The following is an 18,679-nucleotide window of genomic DNA, read 5'->3' as shown; positions in this document are numbered from 1 at the left end:
CTTTGATATCATCCAGCGTTACCCATATTACTGCGCCGAAGTGTCTGCAACAACAACACTAATTAGTGATCGTCTTTCAAGAATGAAATATATTACATTATATAAACACGGATTAGCTATTACTTTCGACACGCCTTAATAATTTCTTGGAGCGCATCATCCCTCAACTGGAATTTGCCTCCAATCTTGCTGACACCGCCACTAGTTCTCAAATCAGCCCGTTTGGCCGCCATAGCCTTGAAACCCTTGGGGGTCCTGCCAACCCTGGTAATACCTCCCAAGCCAAACATCATGCCGAGGACCCCCATGAGTGCCGAGTTCGGGTCATCCACCATACCGTAGATGCCGAACGCGAGGTTGGCCGTCTCCCCGGCGATGAGCGCGATGCGCGCCAGGGTGGCGGCGCCGGCGAGGGCGGCGCCGATCTCGCCGACAAAGGGCACGACGAACAGGACGGCGCCGACGATGGTGAGGATGAGCTGCTTGGCCTTGTCGCGGGCCTGCTCCTCCTCCCACTCCTCCTGGTCCTCGCCGAGCTCCTTGGCGTCGCGCATGCCCTCGACGGCCTCGCCGAGCATGAAGACGGGCACCGACAGGACCTGCAGCACGTCGTCGACGGGGCCGTCCCAGACGCCGAGCATGATCTCGAGCCGCGTCGACCGCAGGTTGTGCTTCACCTCGTCCAGGTTGCCGATGCCCTCGGTCACGATGTCCTTGGGGTCTGACACCTCGATCTTGTCGTTCTTCTGCGGAAGCCCGAACCAGTCGCGCACCCCCGTGTCCGGCGGGCACGTGCCCAACCCCTCGACGTTACAGTACCCGATGTCGCGCTCGTGTCCGTTGAAGTTCACCCACTCCTCGATGATGCCCGTCTTCTTGAGCAGGCCCGTGAAGAAGCCCTCGCGGTCCCGCAGCGTCAGCGTCATGTCGAATGAGCCCTGGCTTCGCTCCTCTTCGCTGAAGTCGAGGCAGTGTCGCGTTTCTGAGAGCGCGAGCACAGGGTCTTTGAAGCAATCGAAAACTACATTCATGACCAACATTAGCTAGTGTCACATCACAATCTACCTGAACCACGACGTGAAGCAGGACAACATGGAATGAAAGGGGGAAAGGGGGAGACCTAAGGGAAATGAGAACCTACATTCCATTCCCTCCGACATGTAGTTCTTGATGCCATACGGCGTGATACGATCAATATAGCGAGTGTAAGCCTCGAACTTAGTATCGTAGCCGTTGTCAACGCGTTTATACTCCTCATAGAGGTCATCCAACATCTTCTCCAACGTGTTCAAGGCGTAGATCTGGCGGCAGAAGAGACTCAGACCGCCAGCGCTGTCCTTGAGGACGTCGAGGTCCTTAAAGGTGCGGCTGTAGTCGCAGGCGGGCTCATCGGCGCCCGTCAGGGGCTCCTGCTGGTCGCCATCGCCGCCCTTGCCGAAGTCGGCGTCGAGGTCGATGGCCCAGTCGGACGTGCCGCCGAAGTTGCCGCCGAGGTAGCGCGCCGCGCGCAAGAGGTAGTTGGCGGGCTTCAGCCACGAGACCCACTCGGTGTCGTCGTAGACGATGATGTCGCCCTCGTCGAAGAACTCCTCGATGGCGCGCGACCCGTACAGGTCCGGGTTGCTGTTGCTGCCCTGGACGCCGCGGATCTCGACGTTGGAGATGTAGCCCGCCGTGTCGGTGCAGACGCCCTTGGCTGCCTGCGAGTTGAGCCGGTCGCCCGTGAACAGGCAGCCGGGGCCGGCGCACCCCTTCTCGGCCATCTTGAAACTGCGCCCGTACAGAGGCATGCCCACCACGATCTTGTTGGAGGGCACGCCGGCCTTGGTGACCATGGACAGCGATAGGTTCACCTCGGTCTCATTGACGTGGTGACGGAGACAGTTGCCAGTCGGACAGCCCGGGCTGCTCCACTTGTTGCCAGCATCCCACTGTCCGTGTAGGTCGTACGTCATGTAGATGATGTAGTCGAGAATCTCCGACATGGCCTTAATGGGGAAGTTCTTGAGGTACCAGAACGAAGTGGGCGCCGCGATAGAAAGCGATTTACCCTGCGGCATCGAATTGCGGACCGTTTTCAAGAACTTGAGGTAGTTCTCTCCCTCGTCGGGCGTACCCCCAGGTGTGCCGTCGATATCCGTGGCCTGCATATTGGTTAGTTAAGAGGAAGAGGGTATGAAGATAGTCTATTAAACTTACACCAGGGTATTCCCAGTCAAAGTCGAGACCATCCAGGTTGTTGTCAGTCATGAATCGAATCAAGTTCCTGGCGGCTTTCTGTCGGTTGACCTCGGACGCGACCATGGCGCGGAACACAGCATAAGTAGGACCGTCATTGCTGAAGGCCCAGCCACCAAACGAGACAATCTTCTTAGCTCCAAAGTCGAGCTTCTTGAAACCGTCGAACTGATCTTGGACCTTGCTCACGTCGACCGTCAGCGACGACGTGATATCGGGGAAGGCAAAGTGGATGTGCGTGTAGCCCGTGAAGCTCCAGCCAATGGGGTATACTTGGGGCAGCTTGGACACGTCCATGTTCAAACACTCGCGCTCCTTGTTCCACGACTCAAAGTAGCCGACGACGCGGAACTTGTCGGGCCCCTTGTCCGAGTGGACAATCTCGGACCCGCAGTGGGAGATGCACCCGTTGCTACCAGGCTTGGCGGCGCCTGGCGCTCCGGAGTCGGCGGGCGACTCGATGCAGAAGTCGTCACTCAGGCCGCAGTTGCCCCAGATGTTACAGCAGACGTTGAGAGGACAAGGGTTGAGGTCGGCAAGCTCCGTGCCGTTGGTGGGCCTCTCGGTCCCCGGCACCTGAGGCCCGCAAGTGGCGCCCACAATGGGGTTCGGCATGGGTGGCTTGCCCTTGCTGATGCATATGTTCTGCCCAGGCTGGAGGTTGCCGCAGCCCGTCCACCCCCAGGACTTCTTGTTGTAGTCCTCGATCTTGGTCCAGTTCGAGATCTGCTTCGCCGCAGCGATGATGCTGCAGAGGTCCCTCTCCTGGACCGTGTACGGCTTGCAATTTCCGTCCGCATCTGGCTGTGGCGAAAAGTCCGGAAGATCGCCGCTGCCGCAACAGACATACTGTCCAGACTTGAGGGTATCACAGAAGTCAGACTTGCCTCCGTTGTACTTGACCAAGTCGGAATTGGATATCTTGCACTTTTGTTCGAGGGCCCAGCAGCCATCGCCGGCGTCAGCTTGGACGTATTTGCATGTGGCGCGACGATGAAGGTTTCTCTTATGAACCTCACCGCCGGGAGTGCTCGCGTCCATCAGGGCAGAAGTGATGCCGACAGATGTGCTCTTCGTCACTTCTTCTTGGTCGTACTCCGTTAGGCATCTGCCCTCGTTCCAGCCCCGAACCACGCTCTGGACCGCCGTGACATTGCCCTTGGTATCGGCGTAGATGCCAAACGTCTGGGAGCTAAAAAGGCTGCTCGCCACAGATCTGAGCACCGATGCGGCTGGGGACCTTGGCAGCCTTGGCCCGGGAGGCGAACTGGTCTTGCATGATGGTAGCAGCGCTGGACTTGGCGATCTGCGAACCGATGTACAGTCCCACGACCGTTTTGCCCGACTTGGCGAAAAGGATGGTAGGCTCCGCACAGCCGGTGGCGGCCTTGCCGATATATCGGATCAGGTTGTCGGTGGCCAACATAGCGTCGTTGCCGTCACTATCGGCAGAACCGCCCCAATTGACGCGGACATCCTTGGAACTGTGCTCCGCAGCTGCTGCCGACGTTCCGCAAATGACCGTCTGGGAAGAGTTGCTGAAGGTGATGGGTTTCGTCTCATTCTGGAATGTCTCTTGCCTCGACAAGAGACCGAGACTTCGCACAGCTGTGTGTCCGAAGTCGGACACTGTGCAGGCCCTGATAGTGATATGGGCATCGGGCTGATTGACAGGAATATGCAGTCCCGTATCAAACAGCATGGGTTTCTTACACCACTCAAGATCGCTAACAGCGTGGTAGTGTGTCCAGTTGCTGGGGCTTGGACCACTGATACTGCATGCTTGTGGACAGTTCAGGTAGTTGGCCCAGTATAGGTTGTCAGCCAGGGCTGTGGGCATCAGGGCAACAGCCAAAGAAATGGCCGAGTATCTCCAGAGTGCCCTCATTCTGAAGCTGTAGAACAGAGTCCCAAGAGATTCAATGAAAAAGGAATGGCTCAAGGACAAACACCTTGTAATTCGATTGAAGGGGCGAAAAGAACGTGTAGATGATTTGATAGTCACAAGGTACAGAAAAGAATGTAAAAGAGGTTGTGTATCATACAAATATCATGTCCAGCTGGCGGCAAATGAGCAAACCATAGCTTAGCATCGCTTATTAGCTAGAGATGAACTGGTGTTCCTCGACTGAGAGAAGCGATGGTGTGTCATCGAACGTCCCTGACGAAAAGTTCCATTTTGGCCAAGGTCTATAGTAGGTCCAGAAGCCTCAGGGGTCATACCAAAGGAACAAGGCGCTAATCAGGGTTTCCCCTCACCAGCGGCACGGTTATTCCAATTAATACTTCGCTTATATGCATGTTACTACCTGGCCCTGTTGGAGTAACATTGAAGAAGTCAAATTTGGCGATGCCAAGTCCGGTCCGTTGGAGAACATAAGCAGCAGTCATTAGACCACAGCATGCAACCGGATTAATCACACTCATTTTGTTGGTTGTTGTATTATATCCCCCGTCTTTTTTCTCATTCCATCATGTGGTCATGCTGACGAGATACACGACGCGATATAGTCCCTAGTGCGGTCCAGATGATTCCATGTAGGATTTATGTGCCTTCTTTGCAATTTCGATCGATCCTGTCACGCCATCTACCATCTTATGTTGAAGCGAATTGGTAGTGCATGTACACAGAAGCGGGCGCGCAATATTTCTAGAATTCTCATTGCTCGCGACCGGATGCTTGGCGTGCCTGGAAGTGGCGTATTCCCCGAGTGTCGTCTTCATCAGTCCCGCGGCTGCACTTCGCTGCCTCTGAAGTTTTCCGATCGCGACATGTCCGAAGTGGCCTTTTCTCTTACCCCTTTTCACATTGCCCGTCGAGTTCCAGTCGCTCGTTTCTTCGTCGCTCATTACCTCCTGGTGTCTTCCCTCGTCGCTCTTGCTCTCATTGCTCTGCACTTCGTTGGCTGCCTCTCCCGTCACTATGAGATCTGTTCGCGCAATCGTCGCTCTGGTCATCATTGGCTTTACAGCCTGTGTCGAGGCGTCCGTTAGAGCGGGCGCTTACCAAAGTACGATTTACCAGCCCTACTTCTATCTACTTACTGGAGGGTAAACTTGCTGATGGGTGTTTGGGCTGTAGTCATGTACCTGTGGAACGCCTACAATATCGAAATCGAAACATATGGACATGGACAAACTTGGACGGCGCCAGGATGCAACAAAGGACAGCCGAACCCCTGCAACTTTGACCAGTTCATCAAGTTCATCGAGATGACTAGGAACAGGCCAGGTTGGCCAGGAAACACCGGAGTTGGCAACGCGCGAGACCTTCCTGTGCTCCAGACAGCCGAGAACCTGAAGACATCCGGTTACACTTCGAATGTCGATCCAGTGAAATTGAACCCTCACAAATTCACAAAACAGGATCAGCCGACCCTCAAAGGGCTTCTGGATGAGAGCTTCCAAGCCATCCAACAGGCAAGACGCGACATTCCCAGCAAACCCGGCAAAAGCTACGACGACATCGATAAATTCGTGAAGAACGCTGGAGAATCTCTAGAAAAGTGCATAGAGTTTAGGAAGGCGGACCAGGCGGATAATCTCATCGCGGACTTCAAAGCAGCAACGGCAGGGACTGGATTCACTCCCCAACACCTAGCGTATAAGGATCCCAAGCCCACACTGCCCAACGGACAGACGTATGACGAGATCGACGTCGACGGAACCTTCAAGAAGACCCCGAATATGGGGGCGCAGTGGGAGCAATATATCGAGAATTATGTCGCCAACTATGATACCTCAGGCGACAAGCCACTTAAGCATACGACAGCTATTCTTGACCTCAAAGCCTTTAAAGAGGACTTGATGTCACCATTGTCCCCCCTTGCTCCCCTTGAGAGCAGACGGCCTGGGGCGCTTCTGGCATTTTGTTGTATTTCTTCTTTCTTCTTATCCTTCACGCCTTTTCCCCGCTCCTTCTTGGGCTTCTTTTACATAAATTATTAATTATTTATATCTTACTCTACTTAGTGAAATATGCGTCTATCAGTGAGCCCCGCTATATAAGTATATATGTATATATTGCACATACGTATTTAAGTACATATGGCCGATTATCTCTCACCCGTGGCTTGATCCAATTCAATCGCATCAACTACGATTGACATAAACATTCTCAACCGAAATCCAACGCTTCCCACCTGTCACCGTGATGTGCGCGAAAGAGTTCCCCCAATTTCGAGATTTGCCAATGGAGATTCGACTCCAGATATGGTCATTATGTGCTCCAGGCCCTCGCGTCTACGAGATGGGAATAGTGGCACGAAAAGAGGATCATAACACGTTCCCGCACCAAGTTTCGCTTTACCCTGACAGGACAGGAACGCCGCCAGTAATCTCCTACGTTTGTAGCGAAGCACGCCAAACGGTCCTACGAACCCAACACTACGCAAACGACAAGGATTCAGCTGTACCCATCCCGTTACGCCGTGGCATCGACATCGTCCATCTCAACTGGCATAGCGGTTATGACAACCACGACTATCTGCCTGATATCCCTAATCCCCTGCCTTCTTTTCAGCGGCTGGTCAGCCATGCCGGGGTAGGGTCTGTCAGTGCTGAGCTGTTACATCCCTTCAATTTCGCACCTTGGGGACAGGTCCATTCCGGACCCGGCAGCATTGCTTATGAAGCAGATAGTTATTTCAGGACGTTTTGCTCGAATCGCCGCTACCATGTTGTCTTGGCTATGGTTGAGATCCATTTGTCCAATCATGACGCCGCTGCCCGGACCCATGTGTTTGGTGCGCTTGGAGAGCAACCTTGCAGATTGGTCGATCCGGGGGATACAGCTACTTTGGTCAAGTTCCGAGACGCCTGGAGGATCCGTCAGCCCTCGGTTGAACCAGAGCTCGACCAATTCTTCTCCACCGTCATCGAGTCGGCCGAGGAATTTGCCACAAGCGTCAAAGAATGGCTGCGGCAGCTCGAGATGGTGTGGGTGTGGCACAGGTGCAAGGTCGAGAACGTCGCGCAAAAAGACCGCATGGAGATCTGGCCCGGCCAAGATTGGCATTTTGATCCTACAAGCTCGATAGAGTTTCCTCTGGGTCACCCCCACCCCTGATACGTTACGGGACCAATCTATGGGCAACGAGGAGTCTCAATAGGGAGCACCCATGGGTACAGGAACAAATCCAGAAGAGGCCGCGCTTCACACCGGCCCTAATGTTCCGTCATTGCAACACAATGTGCGGGTCCAGCGCGTGGAGGTCCGCCCGAATGCCCGTCAGAGGCGGGTCTGTCAGGGGAGGGTCTGTCAGGAGAGGAGGGATGGGACGATAGAGAAACGAATGCGATTGCAAAATGCCCCGGGCGGACATCGCAAAGTGGAAAGGGTTCTTCAGCTAGTGCTTACAGTGTATGCAAGGCACAAACATATGACATTATCTCTTTTGTGGGAGGGTTCTGGATCAGAAAAGTTCCTCCGTTGCTGACCTAAATACCAGGGTCCCGATGTGATATTGGCTTGGTATGGCAGGGATTCTCCAAGCTTTGCAAAGCTTTCTTTTTCTAATTCATTGTGCCACCTTGGCACAAATACCAAGACCCAATTCACTATACCATTTCAGTACCTATTTTTGGCTTCAGAGATATAGCTAGAGAGTTAAGTCAGACCATCATTCGACATCGTCACTCTGTCTGATTGCGTGATTTAGGCTTAATGTGATATGGTGCTTTGCCATACGAGCTGACAAAGTCTAGAATCCCGTATCGCGGTCTCCGGGATATTGGTGCAATGTCGGGTACCTCCGGGAGGTCGTTCACTGTACTTCTATGGTCAAAGCTGTCCAGCAACAGGGGTCAACTATAGGCAAAGGTTTCAACACTATGGCATGATGATATAACTATCATGGTCGCCTAAGCACGCCGATCAGACTGGTCTCTCTAAGCACTAAGACATACCACACTGAGATTTTGCAAGGCCTCTTCGCATTCGCAAAAATGGCTATTCGAGCTCTGTCAATCCTCGCTGCTGCTCTCATCAGCAGCAGCCATGTCAGTTTCACTGTTCTGGCCGCTCCGTCCAAGGACGTGACAATCATGGATGCCAAGCCCAACTACCCCTCTGACCCGAACACGACGCCCTACTGCTCATGGTGGTGGGATAACGACGACTCCGTCCCTTGCGCGGACATTCCTGAAGCTTTCGATATCACCATGGACGCCTTTGTGCGATGGGTAAGTTAGGAAGCTTGCACTAATGGTCTTTATCTCTGACAGTATCTCTAGAACCCGTCCCTCTCCGCCGGGTGTGGTGCCTACAAGAAGTTCTTCTCATACTGTAAGACGGGCACTCCTACAACAGAAACATTGGTCGAACTTGTAGTGTAGTCCAGGGCTGACCAGACGCTTAGGTATTGAGGCCAGTGGCGAACCCCCAGTCACTACTACTGCCAGAACAACAACGGCCACCTCTACCAAGGGTCCCACGACGACGACGTCACTCGCCGTGCCAACGAGCACGACTACTATGGTGACGTCCACCACTCGTCCGACCAGCACCATTCCCACCACCACTACGACCAACCCGGGCAAGTAAGTTCAACCACTACATTTCTCAATCCCCACAACGACCTCCCCACTGACACGCTTGTAGTGGCATCGCTACCCCAACCCCTATTCAGCCCGGGATGGTAGACAACTGCGACGCCTTCTACCTCGTCCAATCGAAAGACACCTGTGAGGTCATCGCGTCCAAGCACGGCATCTCCATCGCGCAGTTCATCACCTGGAACACCGCCATCGGTGGCGCCGCATGCAACGGACTGTGGCTGGACGCTTACGTCTGCGTCTCTGTCATTGGCCACACGCCCACGCCGCCCACCACCACCACGACCAAGCCGCCGAGCAACGGCATCGCCACGCCCACACCGACGCAGCCGGGCATGGTATCCAACTGTGACGCGTTCCACCACGTCGTCAGCGGTGACGGGTGCGCGACTATTGCGTCTAAGTACGGCATCACGGTCGCCCAGCTGGCGGAGTGGAACGACGTCGGCGGAGCCAGTTGTCCCGGCCTCTGGCTGGACGTCTACGTGTGCGTCTCCATCATCGGCCACACGCCCCCGGCGACGACCACGAAGCCCGGCAACGGCATCGCGACGCCGACGCCGACGCAGCCGGGCATGGTGTCCGACTGCGACGCGTTCCACAAGGTCGCCAGCGGCGATGGGTGCGCGACCATCGCGTCCAAGTACGGCATCACGGTGGCGCAGCTCGCGGCGTGGAACGACGTCGGCGGCGCAGGGTGTCCGGGCCTGTGGCTGGACGTCTACGTGTGCGTCTCCGTCGTCGGCCACACCCCGCCGCCCACGACGACGAAGCCCGGGAACGGGGTGGCGACGCCGACGCCGACGCAGAGCGGCATGACGCCCAACTGCAAGACGTTCCACTTCGTCGCGGCCAACGAGAACTGCGCAACCATCGCGGCCAGGTACCGCATCACCACGAGCCAGTTCGTCAGCTGGAACCCCGCCGCGGGGTCGGGGTGTACGGGACTCTGGGCGAACACGTATGCCTGTGTGGCGGTGTTGTAGAAAGGGAAAGTGGGTTGCTAGTAGGTTGTCACAAGCTTGTAATATGAGTCGGCGGGTGGCGTAGTAATGCCAGGAATGGACGAATAATTTTGCAAAGGAATACCTCGTTAGATTGAGGGCTAATTAGGAGTTGTCTCCAAATATGAGCACCAGTCGTCTAAAGACCACAACTCTTGAAGCATGATTGTAAGACATTGTGGCGCTGAACACGATAAAATCCAAAATCAAGTTTATTGTACATCTCTGCCCCCTGAAAGAGATCCTGCTCGAGGTTGGACGCTAAAAGACGGGACATAGAGTGTCGCAAAAACTGAAACTTTACCAATGATTCGACGTCATGTTGTCAACCTAACACAAACGAAACCTTATAAGGGTTGCTATGCACGTCATATCTAAATCCGCTTCTGCAGCACGTTCTCAGACTCTGGTAGATGAGAACAATCCGGTCTTCAGGTGCGTCAGAATGTATCAGCTGACTTCTTATGCATGCAACCGGAGCTTTATTTGAATCAAGACATACATAGAACCCTCCGTTACCACTCTTATGGGCCAGCTGATGAAGTACCTGTAGCTAGCTCTCGAACATGTGTAACAGTTGTATATTCAGATTGGATATAGAGATATACCTTTGGATAAAATCATCCCTCATCGTTGTTATTCGCGTCTTTTGCTCATAAACCTCTTGGAACACAACAATTACAAGAAGTGTTGAAGTGTCGTAGCGTTCAGCATGGACTCATCTTCTTCGACCAGAAACGTTGAAAACGAAACCCGGGAATTGTATACACGAGCAAGGGAATCTACCAATCTCGCTATTCAATACGCCTGGGACATATACAGACCAGATCACCACTGGCTTGGCGAGCTCAAGGCCAACCCGGCTATCACCGCGCAGCAGATATTCTTTTATCAGTCTCTCGGAATTGCCATCCCAGACGCCGATGCGTACCGTCAATACCTCCTATCCCAACAGCAAAGCGATGGCTCCTGGTCCATTGCTCCCGATTATCCTGGTGACGTCAGCATGAGTGCAGAGGCATATCTAGCCCTGCGGATCCTTGGGGCTTCCTCAAACGAGCCTGCTATGCGGAAAGGGAGGGCATTCATCAGAAGGTGCGGGGGCATAGCTCAAGTCAGGGTTTTCACCCGTATCTTCTTCGCGCAATTTGGCTTGTTTCCCTGGACCTCTATCCCGCAGCTTCCGGCCGAGTTCATCTTCCTGCCCGCGGCTTTGCCCATTAACATATACCGGCTGTCATCGTGGGCCAGGTCAACGCTCGTGCCCTTGTTCATCATTCGTCACCATGAAAGGGTGTACGCGTTACCCAACGGCATCGATCCAAAGAATACGTTCATTGACGAGCTTTGGTTGAGACCAGAGGATAAAGATATCCCCTACAGTCCATCAATCCTGAGCTTGTGGAAGTCCGACCCTATCTCCATGGCATTTAGCGCCGCGGACACAGCCCTGGCTCTTCTGGGAAAATTTCGGCCGCTGTGGATTTTACGTGGCGTCGCCCGGAGAAAGTGCATCGATTGGATTTTAGATCACCAGGAAAACGAAGGGGACTGGGGAGGTATCGCAACGCTTATGCATGCGAGCATACAGGCTCTGGTTTTGGAGGGATACACCCTCAAAGACGATTGCGTTCGCCGCGGAATAGAGGCTATAGAGCGATTTATTTGGCACGACGACCAGGGCAAACGCCTCCAGTTTTCCGTCTCGCCAGTCTGGGACACGGTGTTAATGGTGCGTGCTCTATGCAGCACTAGCATGGATAAGAATGATCAGCGCATATGCCAGGCGATTAGATGGATCAAATCAAGACAAGTCCTTGGCAGAAAGGGTGATTGGCGTGTTTACGGTCCTTCTCTCGATCCTGGCGGTTTTTGCTTTGAGTACCACAATACGTGGTATCCAGACGTTGATGACACCGCGGCCACGATCCTTGCTCTGATCAGCCAAGATCCAGTGGCTATTGGCTCCTCGACAGTCATGAAAGCAGCCGCCTGGGTCTGCGGTATGCAGAACAAAGACGGCGGATGGGCTGCGTTCGATATGGGGAACGATAAGCTATGGCTGAACAAGGTACCATTTTCAGATATGGACGGCCTTTGCGACCCGTCGTCTGCAGACGTTACAGGCCGTGTTCTAGAAGCCTTTGGGCTCATGTTGAAGCTCTCGGAAAGCGAATACATCGAGCCAAGCATGACGGAAAAGATATCAGTAGCATGCATGAAGGCTATTCAATATCTGAGCCAACAGCAGAACAACGTTGGGGCCTGGTATGGTAGGTGGGGCGCAAACTACCTTTACGGCACAAGCAACGTCGTCTGTGGCCTTGTATACTTCAGCGAAGGGGATGAGCAAGTTCAGGATATGCTATCGGCTGCCTCCACGTGGCTCCGACAGATGCAGAATTCCGATGGTGGATGGGGTGAAGACCTGCTCTCCTAACAAGACGCTTCACGAGCTGGCAAAGGTTCATCGACACCTTCCCAAACTTCATGGGCATTAATGGCACTTCTGGCAACGTGTGGCCCCCATGAAAAGGAGGTTGCAGACGGCATTGCCCACCTGGTAAACACGCAGTCTGATGTCCAGGGGAGCGGCGCCAGCTGGCTGGAGTGGAAATTCACTGGGACTGGCTTCCCGAATCACTTCTATATGGGGTTCAGCTTATACCGACATTACTTTCCGATGACGGTGTTAGGAAGATACCTGAGCGCCATAAAAACAGAAGACGGACTTGCTGTTTCCAACTCGGTGGCACCGAAAGACATCGCCAGTGGCTCTACAATACCACACATCCCTCAGCGATGAAGCGGTCCAGTGTAGCCACTATTTCGGCCCAGTCAAGAAGTACCAGACTTATGCAGGCCGGAAGTTTTAGTTAACCAGATTGACCTGGTGATAGCGGGCCCCATAAGGACGACCCTGACGGTGGTGGCTGGGTCGAAAGCTTGATTCGTAACTATCTTTGACGTAACTGTGCTTATCAATGAGGTAGATGCCCAAACTGCGATGTATGAATATGCATGCAAGCTTGCTTTTTATGCAAATTTGGTCCGCCATGCACCTTGATTCTTACAATCGCTTTGAGACATTATGATGGTGCAATGCATATCAAAAACCAAGCCCGTCTGTGAGCTGGGATTCGCGAGGCTTGAACACGGCACGGCAACGCGATGATCAGCGTTGCCCCATATCTAGAGGCCGAGACATAGCTAGTCTTCCAAGAAGTAATTGCTACAAATATGCCTCCAAGTCACACCTTCGGACAGTTTTTCCTCCTTCATAACCCCATGTCCCATTTCCATATTTTCGGTGGTTTCCAGAACACAAACTTTCCCTCCCTAAGCTCCCTCCAAACAATATGACTTACAAAATCCGAGCCGGTACGTCTTTTAATTCCCATTCATCCTCGGTGATTACTCATACGTACTAACGATCCACCAGGCACTGCACTTGATGGCTGTGTGACATCCGAGGACCGCCGCGTCTATATGCAGGACGAGGACGACTACATCATCGAGTTCATCTACAAAGACGGCCAATGGAACAGCGGAACGCAGATAGTGCAAGCAGCGCCAGGCGCAGGCATTGCAGCTGTGTGGTGGGACCAGCTCGGACGGGCTTCCAGTGGGGTGCGTATCAGCCGGCTCTCTACCTATTAGAGGCTTTGATGGACTGACAAGCAGGTGTCTATATTCGCCGCCTGATGTAGATTTGTCTCTATTACTTGAACAAGGATTTCGTCCTCTGCGAGAAGAACCTCGACTTGTACAAGGAAAACAAGTGGTATGATGGGGGATTGGTGAACAAGGGCTGGAAGTTGTATCCTACATCCCAAATCTCGGCCAAGATTCAACAGATGAGCAGGACTCATAAGACCGATCTGCGCATGTTCGTCGTAGGCCAGATGGAAGACGGTACGATCCAAGCATACCGTAGGTCTCTCCACTATCCCGCTACTACTTTCTATGTATACATCAGAGTGCTGACCAGGTTCAACAACAGTATACCGTGGCGGAGAATGGTCTTTGGTTAAGGGATGGGACTTTGGGAAAGGCCATCCCGGCACTTGTCTCACGGTTTGTGAACACAAATACGAGAATCGGTACGACGCTCTCTTGTCACTCTTCGCGGCTGCAAACTTTGTTATTGACCGCAATAGTGTGTTCTACCAGGCACCCGATCTCCGTATCGTTGAAATGACTCCACCGTCCAGTACTGGCGCGTGGACTACAACCACAATCATCCCAAAGGCACCGGCCGGCTCCGCGATTGCTTCGTATCAGGTCGAGAGCCTCAAGCCGAACCTATTCTACGTGCGACCGGAAGAGCACACCATTGCGTGGCACATGGCGACAGGGCACGGCAATTGGAATGCTGGATCTCTCAACAAAAAGATTGCAGAGGGTTCCAAGTTCACGAGCTGGCGCCGCGATGGGGTTGTCTATAGCTACGTGCAAACCGCGGAGAACCCATCCAAAGTCACCGAGTGGACGGGAACCAACTGGAAGGAGACGGCGGTTCTGCCCTCCAACGCATGAAAGTAGCTGGTGGCTGCGACATCTGATGACACGTCTGCCTATTGCTTGCGTGCGCATATGAGTTAGGACGGCTGAGAGTTGCGGGGAAAGAGTTGAAACTTGGTTATATTTTAAATGAGGATTATATCGGAAAGCATCAATGCCTACAGTAAATTTCGAAATGGAGGATGTGAGCGAGATGAGGAAGCCATTCGTAATATAGCTAGTCGTCACGCATGCACAATAGGGAAACATTGCACCGGTGAAAGTGTGTTTTATTCAACCACATAGTTCTAGATCAAATAGGCTAGCACTCCCATATTTGGAAGAGTACTAGCAAGAAATGGAGAGAATGTTTGCCCGAATGAGTGACTAGGCCTCAGATTCTGATATTTCCACCTTGAGCTGTCGGCATCACCCAACAATTCTCACAACCATCGATCGCTGCTGCAGCGGCGCTTGCTGAGGCAAGAGTCTTACCAGCAGCCCAGGCTTCCGCCGCGGTTCTGGCACTCTGCAAGGCTTCGTCAGTACATGTGTTGACGGTCTGGTAGACCAGGCAGACAGGAATGGGAATACGTACGACCGTTGAAAATGCTGCCAATGCCGTCGGTCCAGTAGGCGCAACCCTCAAAGTGGATGTCCTCAGAGTTCATGCGGGTGCAAGCCTCGTGAACGGGGGCTAATCGAATGGCCGAATTGTCAGTATGTATGACCTAGCTAGATATTGGGCGAGGAAGGCTACTTACCACCGCGGATGGTGTACCAGGTGTTGTTGGCGACCCAGACACCGTTCTGGTCCTGGGCCCAAGCGGCAGAGCCGGTGGCGAAGGCCAGGGCGGCGGCGATGATGGTGCTGGTGAACTGCATTTTGGCTGGTTGGTCTGAAGAAGACTGAAGAGGGATGTGTTTGAGTCTGGTGGGTTGGATGTGAGGATTGTAGAATGTGATGAGTTGGTGTCTGGAAAAACTGTTAGATGGAGCGACGAGGTGCGACTTATATACCCCTTGAGCCCCTATACAATACGATGTAGATGCCTTTGAAGCAGTGGCGAAGAGTAGCCTCTGAAGGCCCGTGAGAAGATCAAGCTGCAGGTATCGTGTAATCGGACTTTGTTTACCGTCAAAGTCTATACCATGAGCTGGTCGCAAACGAAGCACGCATAATAAGCAATATGCCAAGGAAGGATCAGCACGAATCTGGCGATATATTCAATCTTAGTCATGCTCCGAGTGGAGTATAGTGAAATAGTATATGTGCGAAGACCCATATACGTCACCTTTTCTCTGCGTTTCTTCTGCGCATCGTAGTCATTCAGTGAAGATATGTCAACCTTTACTCACATGATACCAGTGGCCTGAATACTGACACTCTAGATGCAGGCTTTCCAAAGGCATGTTTTGAGCAATGCCGATGTTGATTAACACTCAAATTGCCATATAATCATGATGGGATTGTGTTTTCCAGGAGTTGGGAGGCTGAGCTTCCGGGATATGTCATGGCCCTGCCCCATCAGACCCAATGCCAACCCCTTTAACCGCAGTGGATGCTTCTTGGCGACGTGCCTAGCCTAGCTTATCCGGTTGGCTATCACAACGAAAGGTTTACGGCACCTGGGGTCCGCAAACACCGAGTATTGACTCTATAGACGAGCGATGCATGATCGAAGGATTCTTCCAACCTCAACTATAAAAAGGCTTTTGCCGCTGACGGTGAGTTGCACAGGATCTTGCCAATCACAAGTTGCCAAAGACCAATAAGTAAGTAGCGCCACAATTGGCGATCCACAAGTAAGCTGACCATCTAACTATATCCAATCTCGTTCTCGGCTCGGGCCTTGGCATCTCACCGTCCCCGCACTGGAGAAAAGCCTGCTCAGCTGAAAAGCAACGGACAACTGTCTTACCTGTGCACTAAATCTATGTCTGCCCTGTCTGTCTTTCGATTCCCGCCCCATGTACGTGGCCAGCCAAGCCCGATCCTCCCCACTGTCTGTCTTGGACCCCTATCGCTTGCCTTGGCATTAAGTAATGTCCTCCCTCCCCCGTCTCGAAAACGGTGACACTTTCTAGGGTATACGGGAACTGCATCCACCTGCCCTGTCCGACTAACCAACCCCGACTCACCATCGGAGCTCCTTGGCCTATTCGCTTCGCCTTGTCGGGGCTTATTCAGACTTCGCCTCCACTCTAGTATTCGTGGCAAAGCTTGTATGTGGGACTAGCGTCTAGCAGATGTCCAGTTGCGGATCGCAATGGATGGTGATTGACACTATTGCGACTTATTAGATGGACAAAAGAGAGTCTACGAAGAGTTTATTTCATACTAACGGCGGTGATGACATTGAGCTTTGAGGTTTACGATAGTAGGCTTTAGGTGATTTATGCCAGCAATTCATTTTGCTGGATTGGGACTATCTGTTTACAACAACCATGTCCCTCGTATCATGAACATTATCCAAGAGCCGTGACCTAAACAGCTTCTCCATCTCAGATCTCCTTTCTTAGCTCACGGTGTCAACAGAGGTACCATGAAGCGAGGCCATTCCGTTAGAGTGTTCACACCGCTGCCTTGTGCTGTGCAGCATTAAACGCAACCAACACTATCGTCCCCTATCTTCTGGCAAGCTATGGCGATTCGTGAGTATATGGTATCCCGGAGAAGCATGGGTATGAGCAAACTTACTCCCCGTGAAATATTCACCAAGGCCGTTAAGGCAGTACTTGCACACGCCGTAATGGATCTCCACGGTATTTTGAACGGTACATGCTTCATGGACATTAACTGTTGGCGAGAAATCTCAGTGTTAGTTACATATCATGATATCACGCACAGTTCATTACTTACGATCCCCGATTCTGTACCAGGCATTATTTGCAATATCACAGACTGCGGAAATGCAGCAATCGCCGCCGGTTGGTGGTGGCCAGCCTTGAGAACTCTGTCCCACGAGGAAGGCCACCACCAAGCTGATCGAAGTAAAGTGCATGTTGCTGGGAATTCGAAGAAGGGTGTATGAAATGTGGTGGAACGTGATGCTACCAGCGTCTTGAGCAAGCGTTAGATAGAACAATGGTGACCCTCGATGTTAAATGCATCAAGAAGTATTATATAGGGACTACATTCCAACAACGTCTTGGATGCAACAAGGGAATTTCAAATTGTATCAACCTTCCCTTCTGACCACGTCCATGCAGTGAGCTGTCGCTGCCGTATGCCACAGCAGTGGTAGAGTGACACAGATTGCCACTCTTCAATGCGTTCCCAGCACCTGTATCTATGACGACTAATTGCTACTGGGCATATACCTACTTGACTATATTGCTTTTCTGCTTATGTAATTTTGACAGGAGTATACGGTAGCCGCATCCATGCCTGCACAACCGTACTTATGCGCTTAATTCATCTGTGCCGCGCTTAGCGGCCCCTTGTTATGAGCCCACCTTCCTCTTGTGGATTTGGGAGTTCCGGACCTCCCACGGGGCTACATCCCGCTTCTGCACATCTCGTGTAACACACGTACTAAGTAGTATCGGGGGCCAAGTATGCTTAAGGTTGAATGGTCAAACTCAAACATTAGTCCATCGCACTCGCTTACCCAATACGAGTGGCAAGTAGCTAGCTCGCCGGATTCCAGGCTATGCTCGGCATTGGTTGACCCAAATGACAGCACTATGTCAGCCTTGGCAAAACACACCGCGAGCCCTTGGCAGCATTATCGAGAACAACCTCAGTCGACCAGTCGGAAGAGAATAGAAACCCCTCAAATCCTTCTATTAGACGAGCCCACACTTCGTGTGACACCTCGGGTAAGCATCGCTCTCGGATCTGACCCACTTAAGGCTTACACGCTCCAAGGATGAGAGCTGACCACGTCCCCTTACCCCCTGCATGTCTCTTAGACTCTACCTTATGATACGGGACGCTCAGTGTCAGTATTGATGTACACTCGAGATGATAGTGTGGCAAGGCCGGCGCGTCATAACGGCTGCGTATATTCAAGGGTATAAAGGCTCAAATCGACTTCCGTACAGCCATAGCTAGAGCGTCACCCAGTTCACCCTTTTCTCTCTTGGCTTTCCAATGGAAGGCCGCGTCAACTCAAGACCTTCGCTCTTGCTCCGGAGCGCCGGCACCGTCGGGTTGGGTGTTTTCAATAGTGAACGAATTAGACTGGAGTTTGGGCTCTGCAAGCCAAGACTTTTGCCACTATGGAAGTTTACTTGGCGGCGGAGGCTGTGCTTAGACCACCAGCAGTCATGGGGTGTTTGATATGATATATGTCGATCTTATGAACAACACGATATTGCGTACAGATCTTCCGAAAAAAACACGCAAATGTGATACCGTAGGCAGGAGACCC

The 18,679-nt window shown here is 52.6% G+C and overlaps 6 protein-coding genes across 6 annotated transcripts; 3 read left to right on the top strand and 3 right to left on the bottom strand.

Annotated features, from left to right (window-relative positions):
• Nucleotides 1-119: 119 nt before the first annotated feature.
• On the bottom strand, nucleotides 120-4,126 carry PG998_006677 (uncharacterized protein; the record flags this gene model as incomplete). The annotated part of the gene is made up of 4 exons (XM_066873493.1): nucleotides 120-1,021; nucleotides 1,142-2,144; nucleotides 2,200-3,423; nucleotides 3,479-4,126. 4 exons carry the CDS (start codon nucleotides 4,124-4,126, stop codon nucleotides 120-122), a joined length of 3,777 nt encoding a protein of 1,258 aa, XP_066729438.1.
• Nucleotides 4,127-6,805: 2,679 nt separating this feature from the next.
• PG998_006676 (uncharacterized protein) lies at nucleotides 6,806-7,255 on the bottom strand (the record flags this gene model as incomplete). The annotated part of the gene is made up of 1 exon (XM_066873492.1): nucleotides 6,806-7,255. The coding sequence occupies one exon, from the start codon at nucleotides 7,253-7,255 to the stop codon at nucleotides 6,806-6,808; it is 450 nt and encodes a 149-aa protein (XP_066729437.1).
• Nucleotides 7,256-8,184: 929 nt separating this feature from the next.
• Nucleotides 8,185-9,779, top strand: PG998_006675 (LysM domain-containing protein; the record flags this gene model as incomplete). Its single annotated transcript, XM_066873491.1, has 4 exons — nucleotides 8,185-8,421; nucleotides 8,473-8,524; nucleotides 8,598-8,778; nucleotides 8,840-9,779. 4 exons carry the CDS (start codon nucleotides 8,185-8,187, stop codon nucleotides 9,777-9,779), a joined length of 1,410 nt encoding a protein of 469 aa, XP_066729436.1.
• A 730-nt stretch (nucleotides 9,780-10,509) lies between these two features.
• On the top strand, nucleotides 10,510-12,237 carry PG998_006674 (uncharacterized protein; the record flags this gene model as incomplete). Its single annotated transcript, XM_066873490.1, has 1 exon — nucleotides 10,510-12,237. One exon carries the CDS (start codon nucleotides 10,510-10,512, stop codon nucleotides 12,235-12,237), a length of 1,728 nt encoding a protein of 575 aa, XP_066729435.1.
• Nucleotides 12,238-13,156: 919 nt separating this feature from the next.
• On the top strand, nucleotides 13,157-14,336 carry PG998_006673 (uncharacterized protein; the record flags this gene model as incomplete). Its single annotated transcript, XM_066873489.1, has 5 exons — nucleotides 13,157-13,178; nucleotides 13,240-13,427; nucleotides 13,508-13,730; nucleotides 13,801-13,900; nucleotides 13,958-14,336. 5 exons carry the CDS (start codon nucleotides 13,157-13,159, stop codon nucleotides 14,334-14,336), a joined length of 912 nt encoding a protein of 303 aa, XP_066729434.1.
• Nucleotides 14,337-14,791: 455 nt separating this feature from the next.
• PG998_006672 (uncharacterized protein) lies at nucleotides 14,792-15,185 on the bottom strand (the record flags this gene model as incomplete). Its single annotated transcript, XM_066873488.1, has 3 exons — nucleotides 14,792-14,829; nucleotides 14,899-14,997; nucleotides 15,065-15,185. 3 exons carry the CDS (start codon nucleotides 15,183-15,185, stop codon nucleotides 14,792-14,794), a joined length of 258 nt encoding a protein of 85 aa, XP_066729433.1.
• Between the last annotated feature and the right edge of the window lie 3,494 nt (nucleotides 15,186-18,679).

The sequence above is a fragment of the Apiospora kogelbergensis genome (genome assembly GCF_038363985.1).
Source record: "Apiospora kogelbergensis strain CBS 113332 chromosome Unknown utg000005l_segment0_segment0, whole genome shotgun sequence".
NCBI lineage: Eukaryota > Fungi > Ascomycota > Sordariomycetes > Amphisphaeriales > Apiosporaceae > Apiospora > Apiospora kogelbergensis.
The sequence above is the reverse complement of the archived record's forward strand: the minus strand, read 5'-3'. Positions and strand labels throughout refer to the sequence as shown.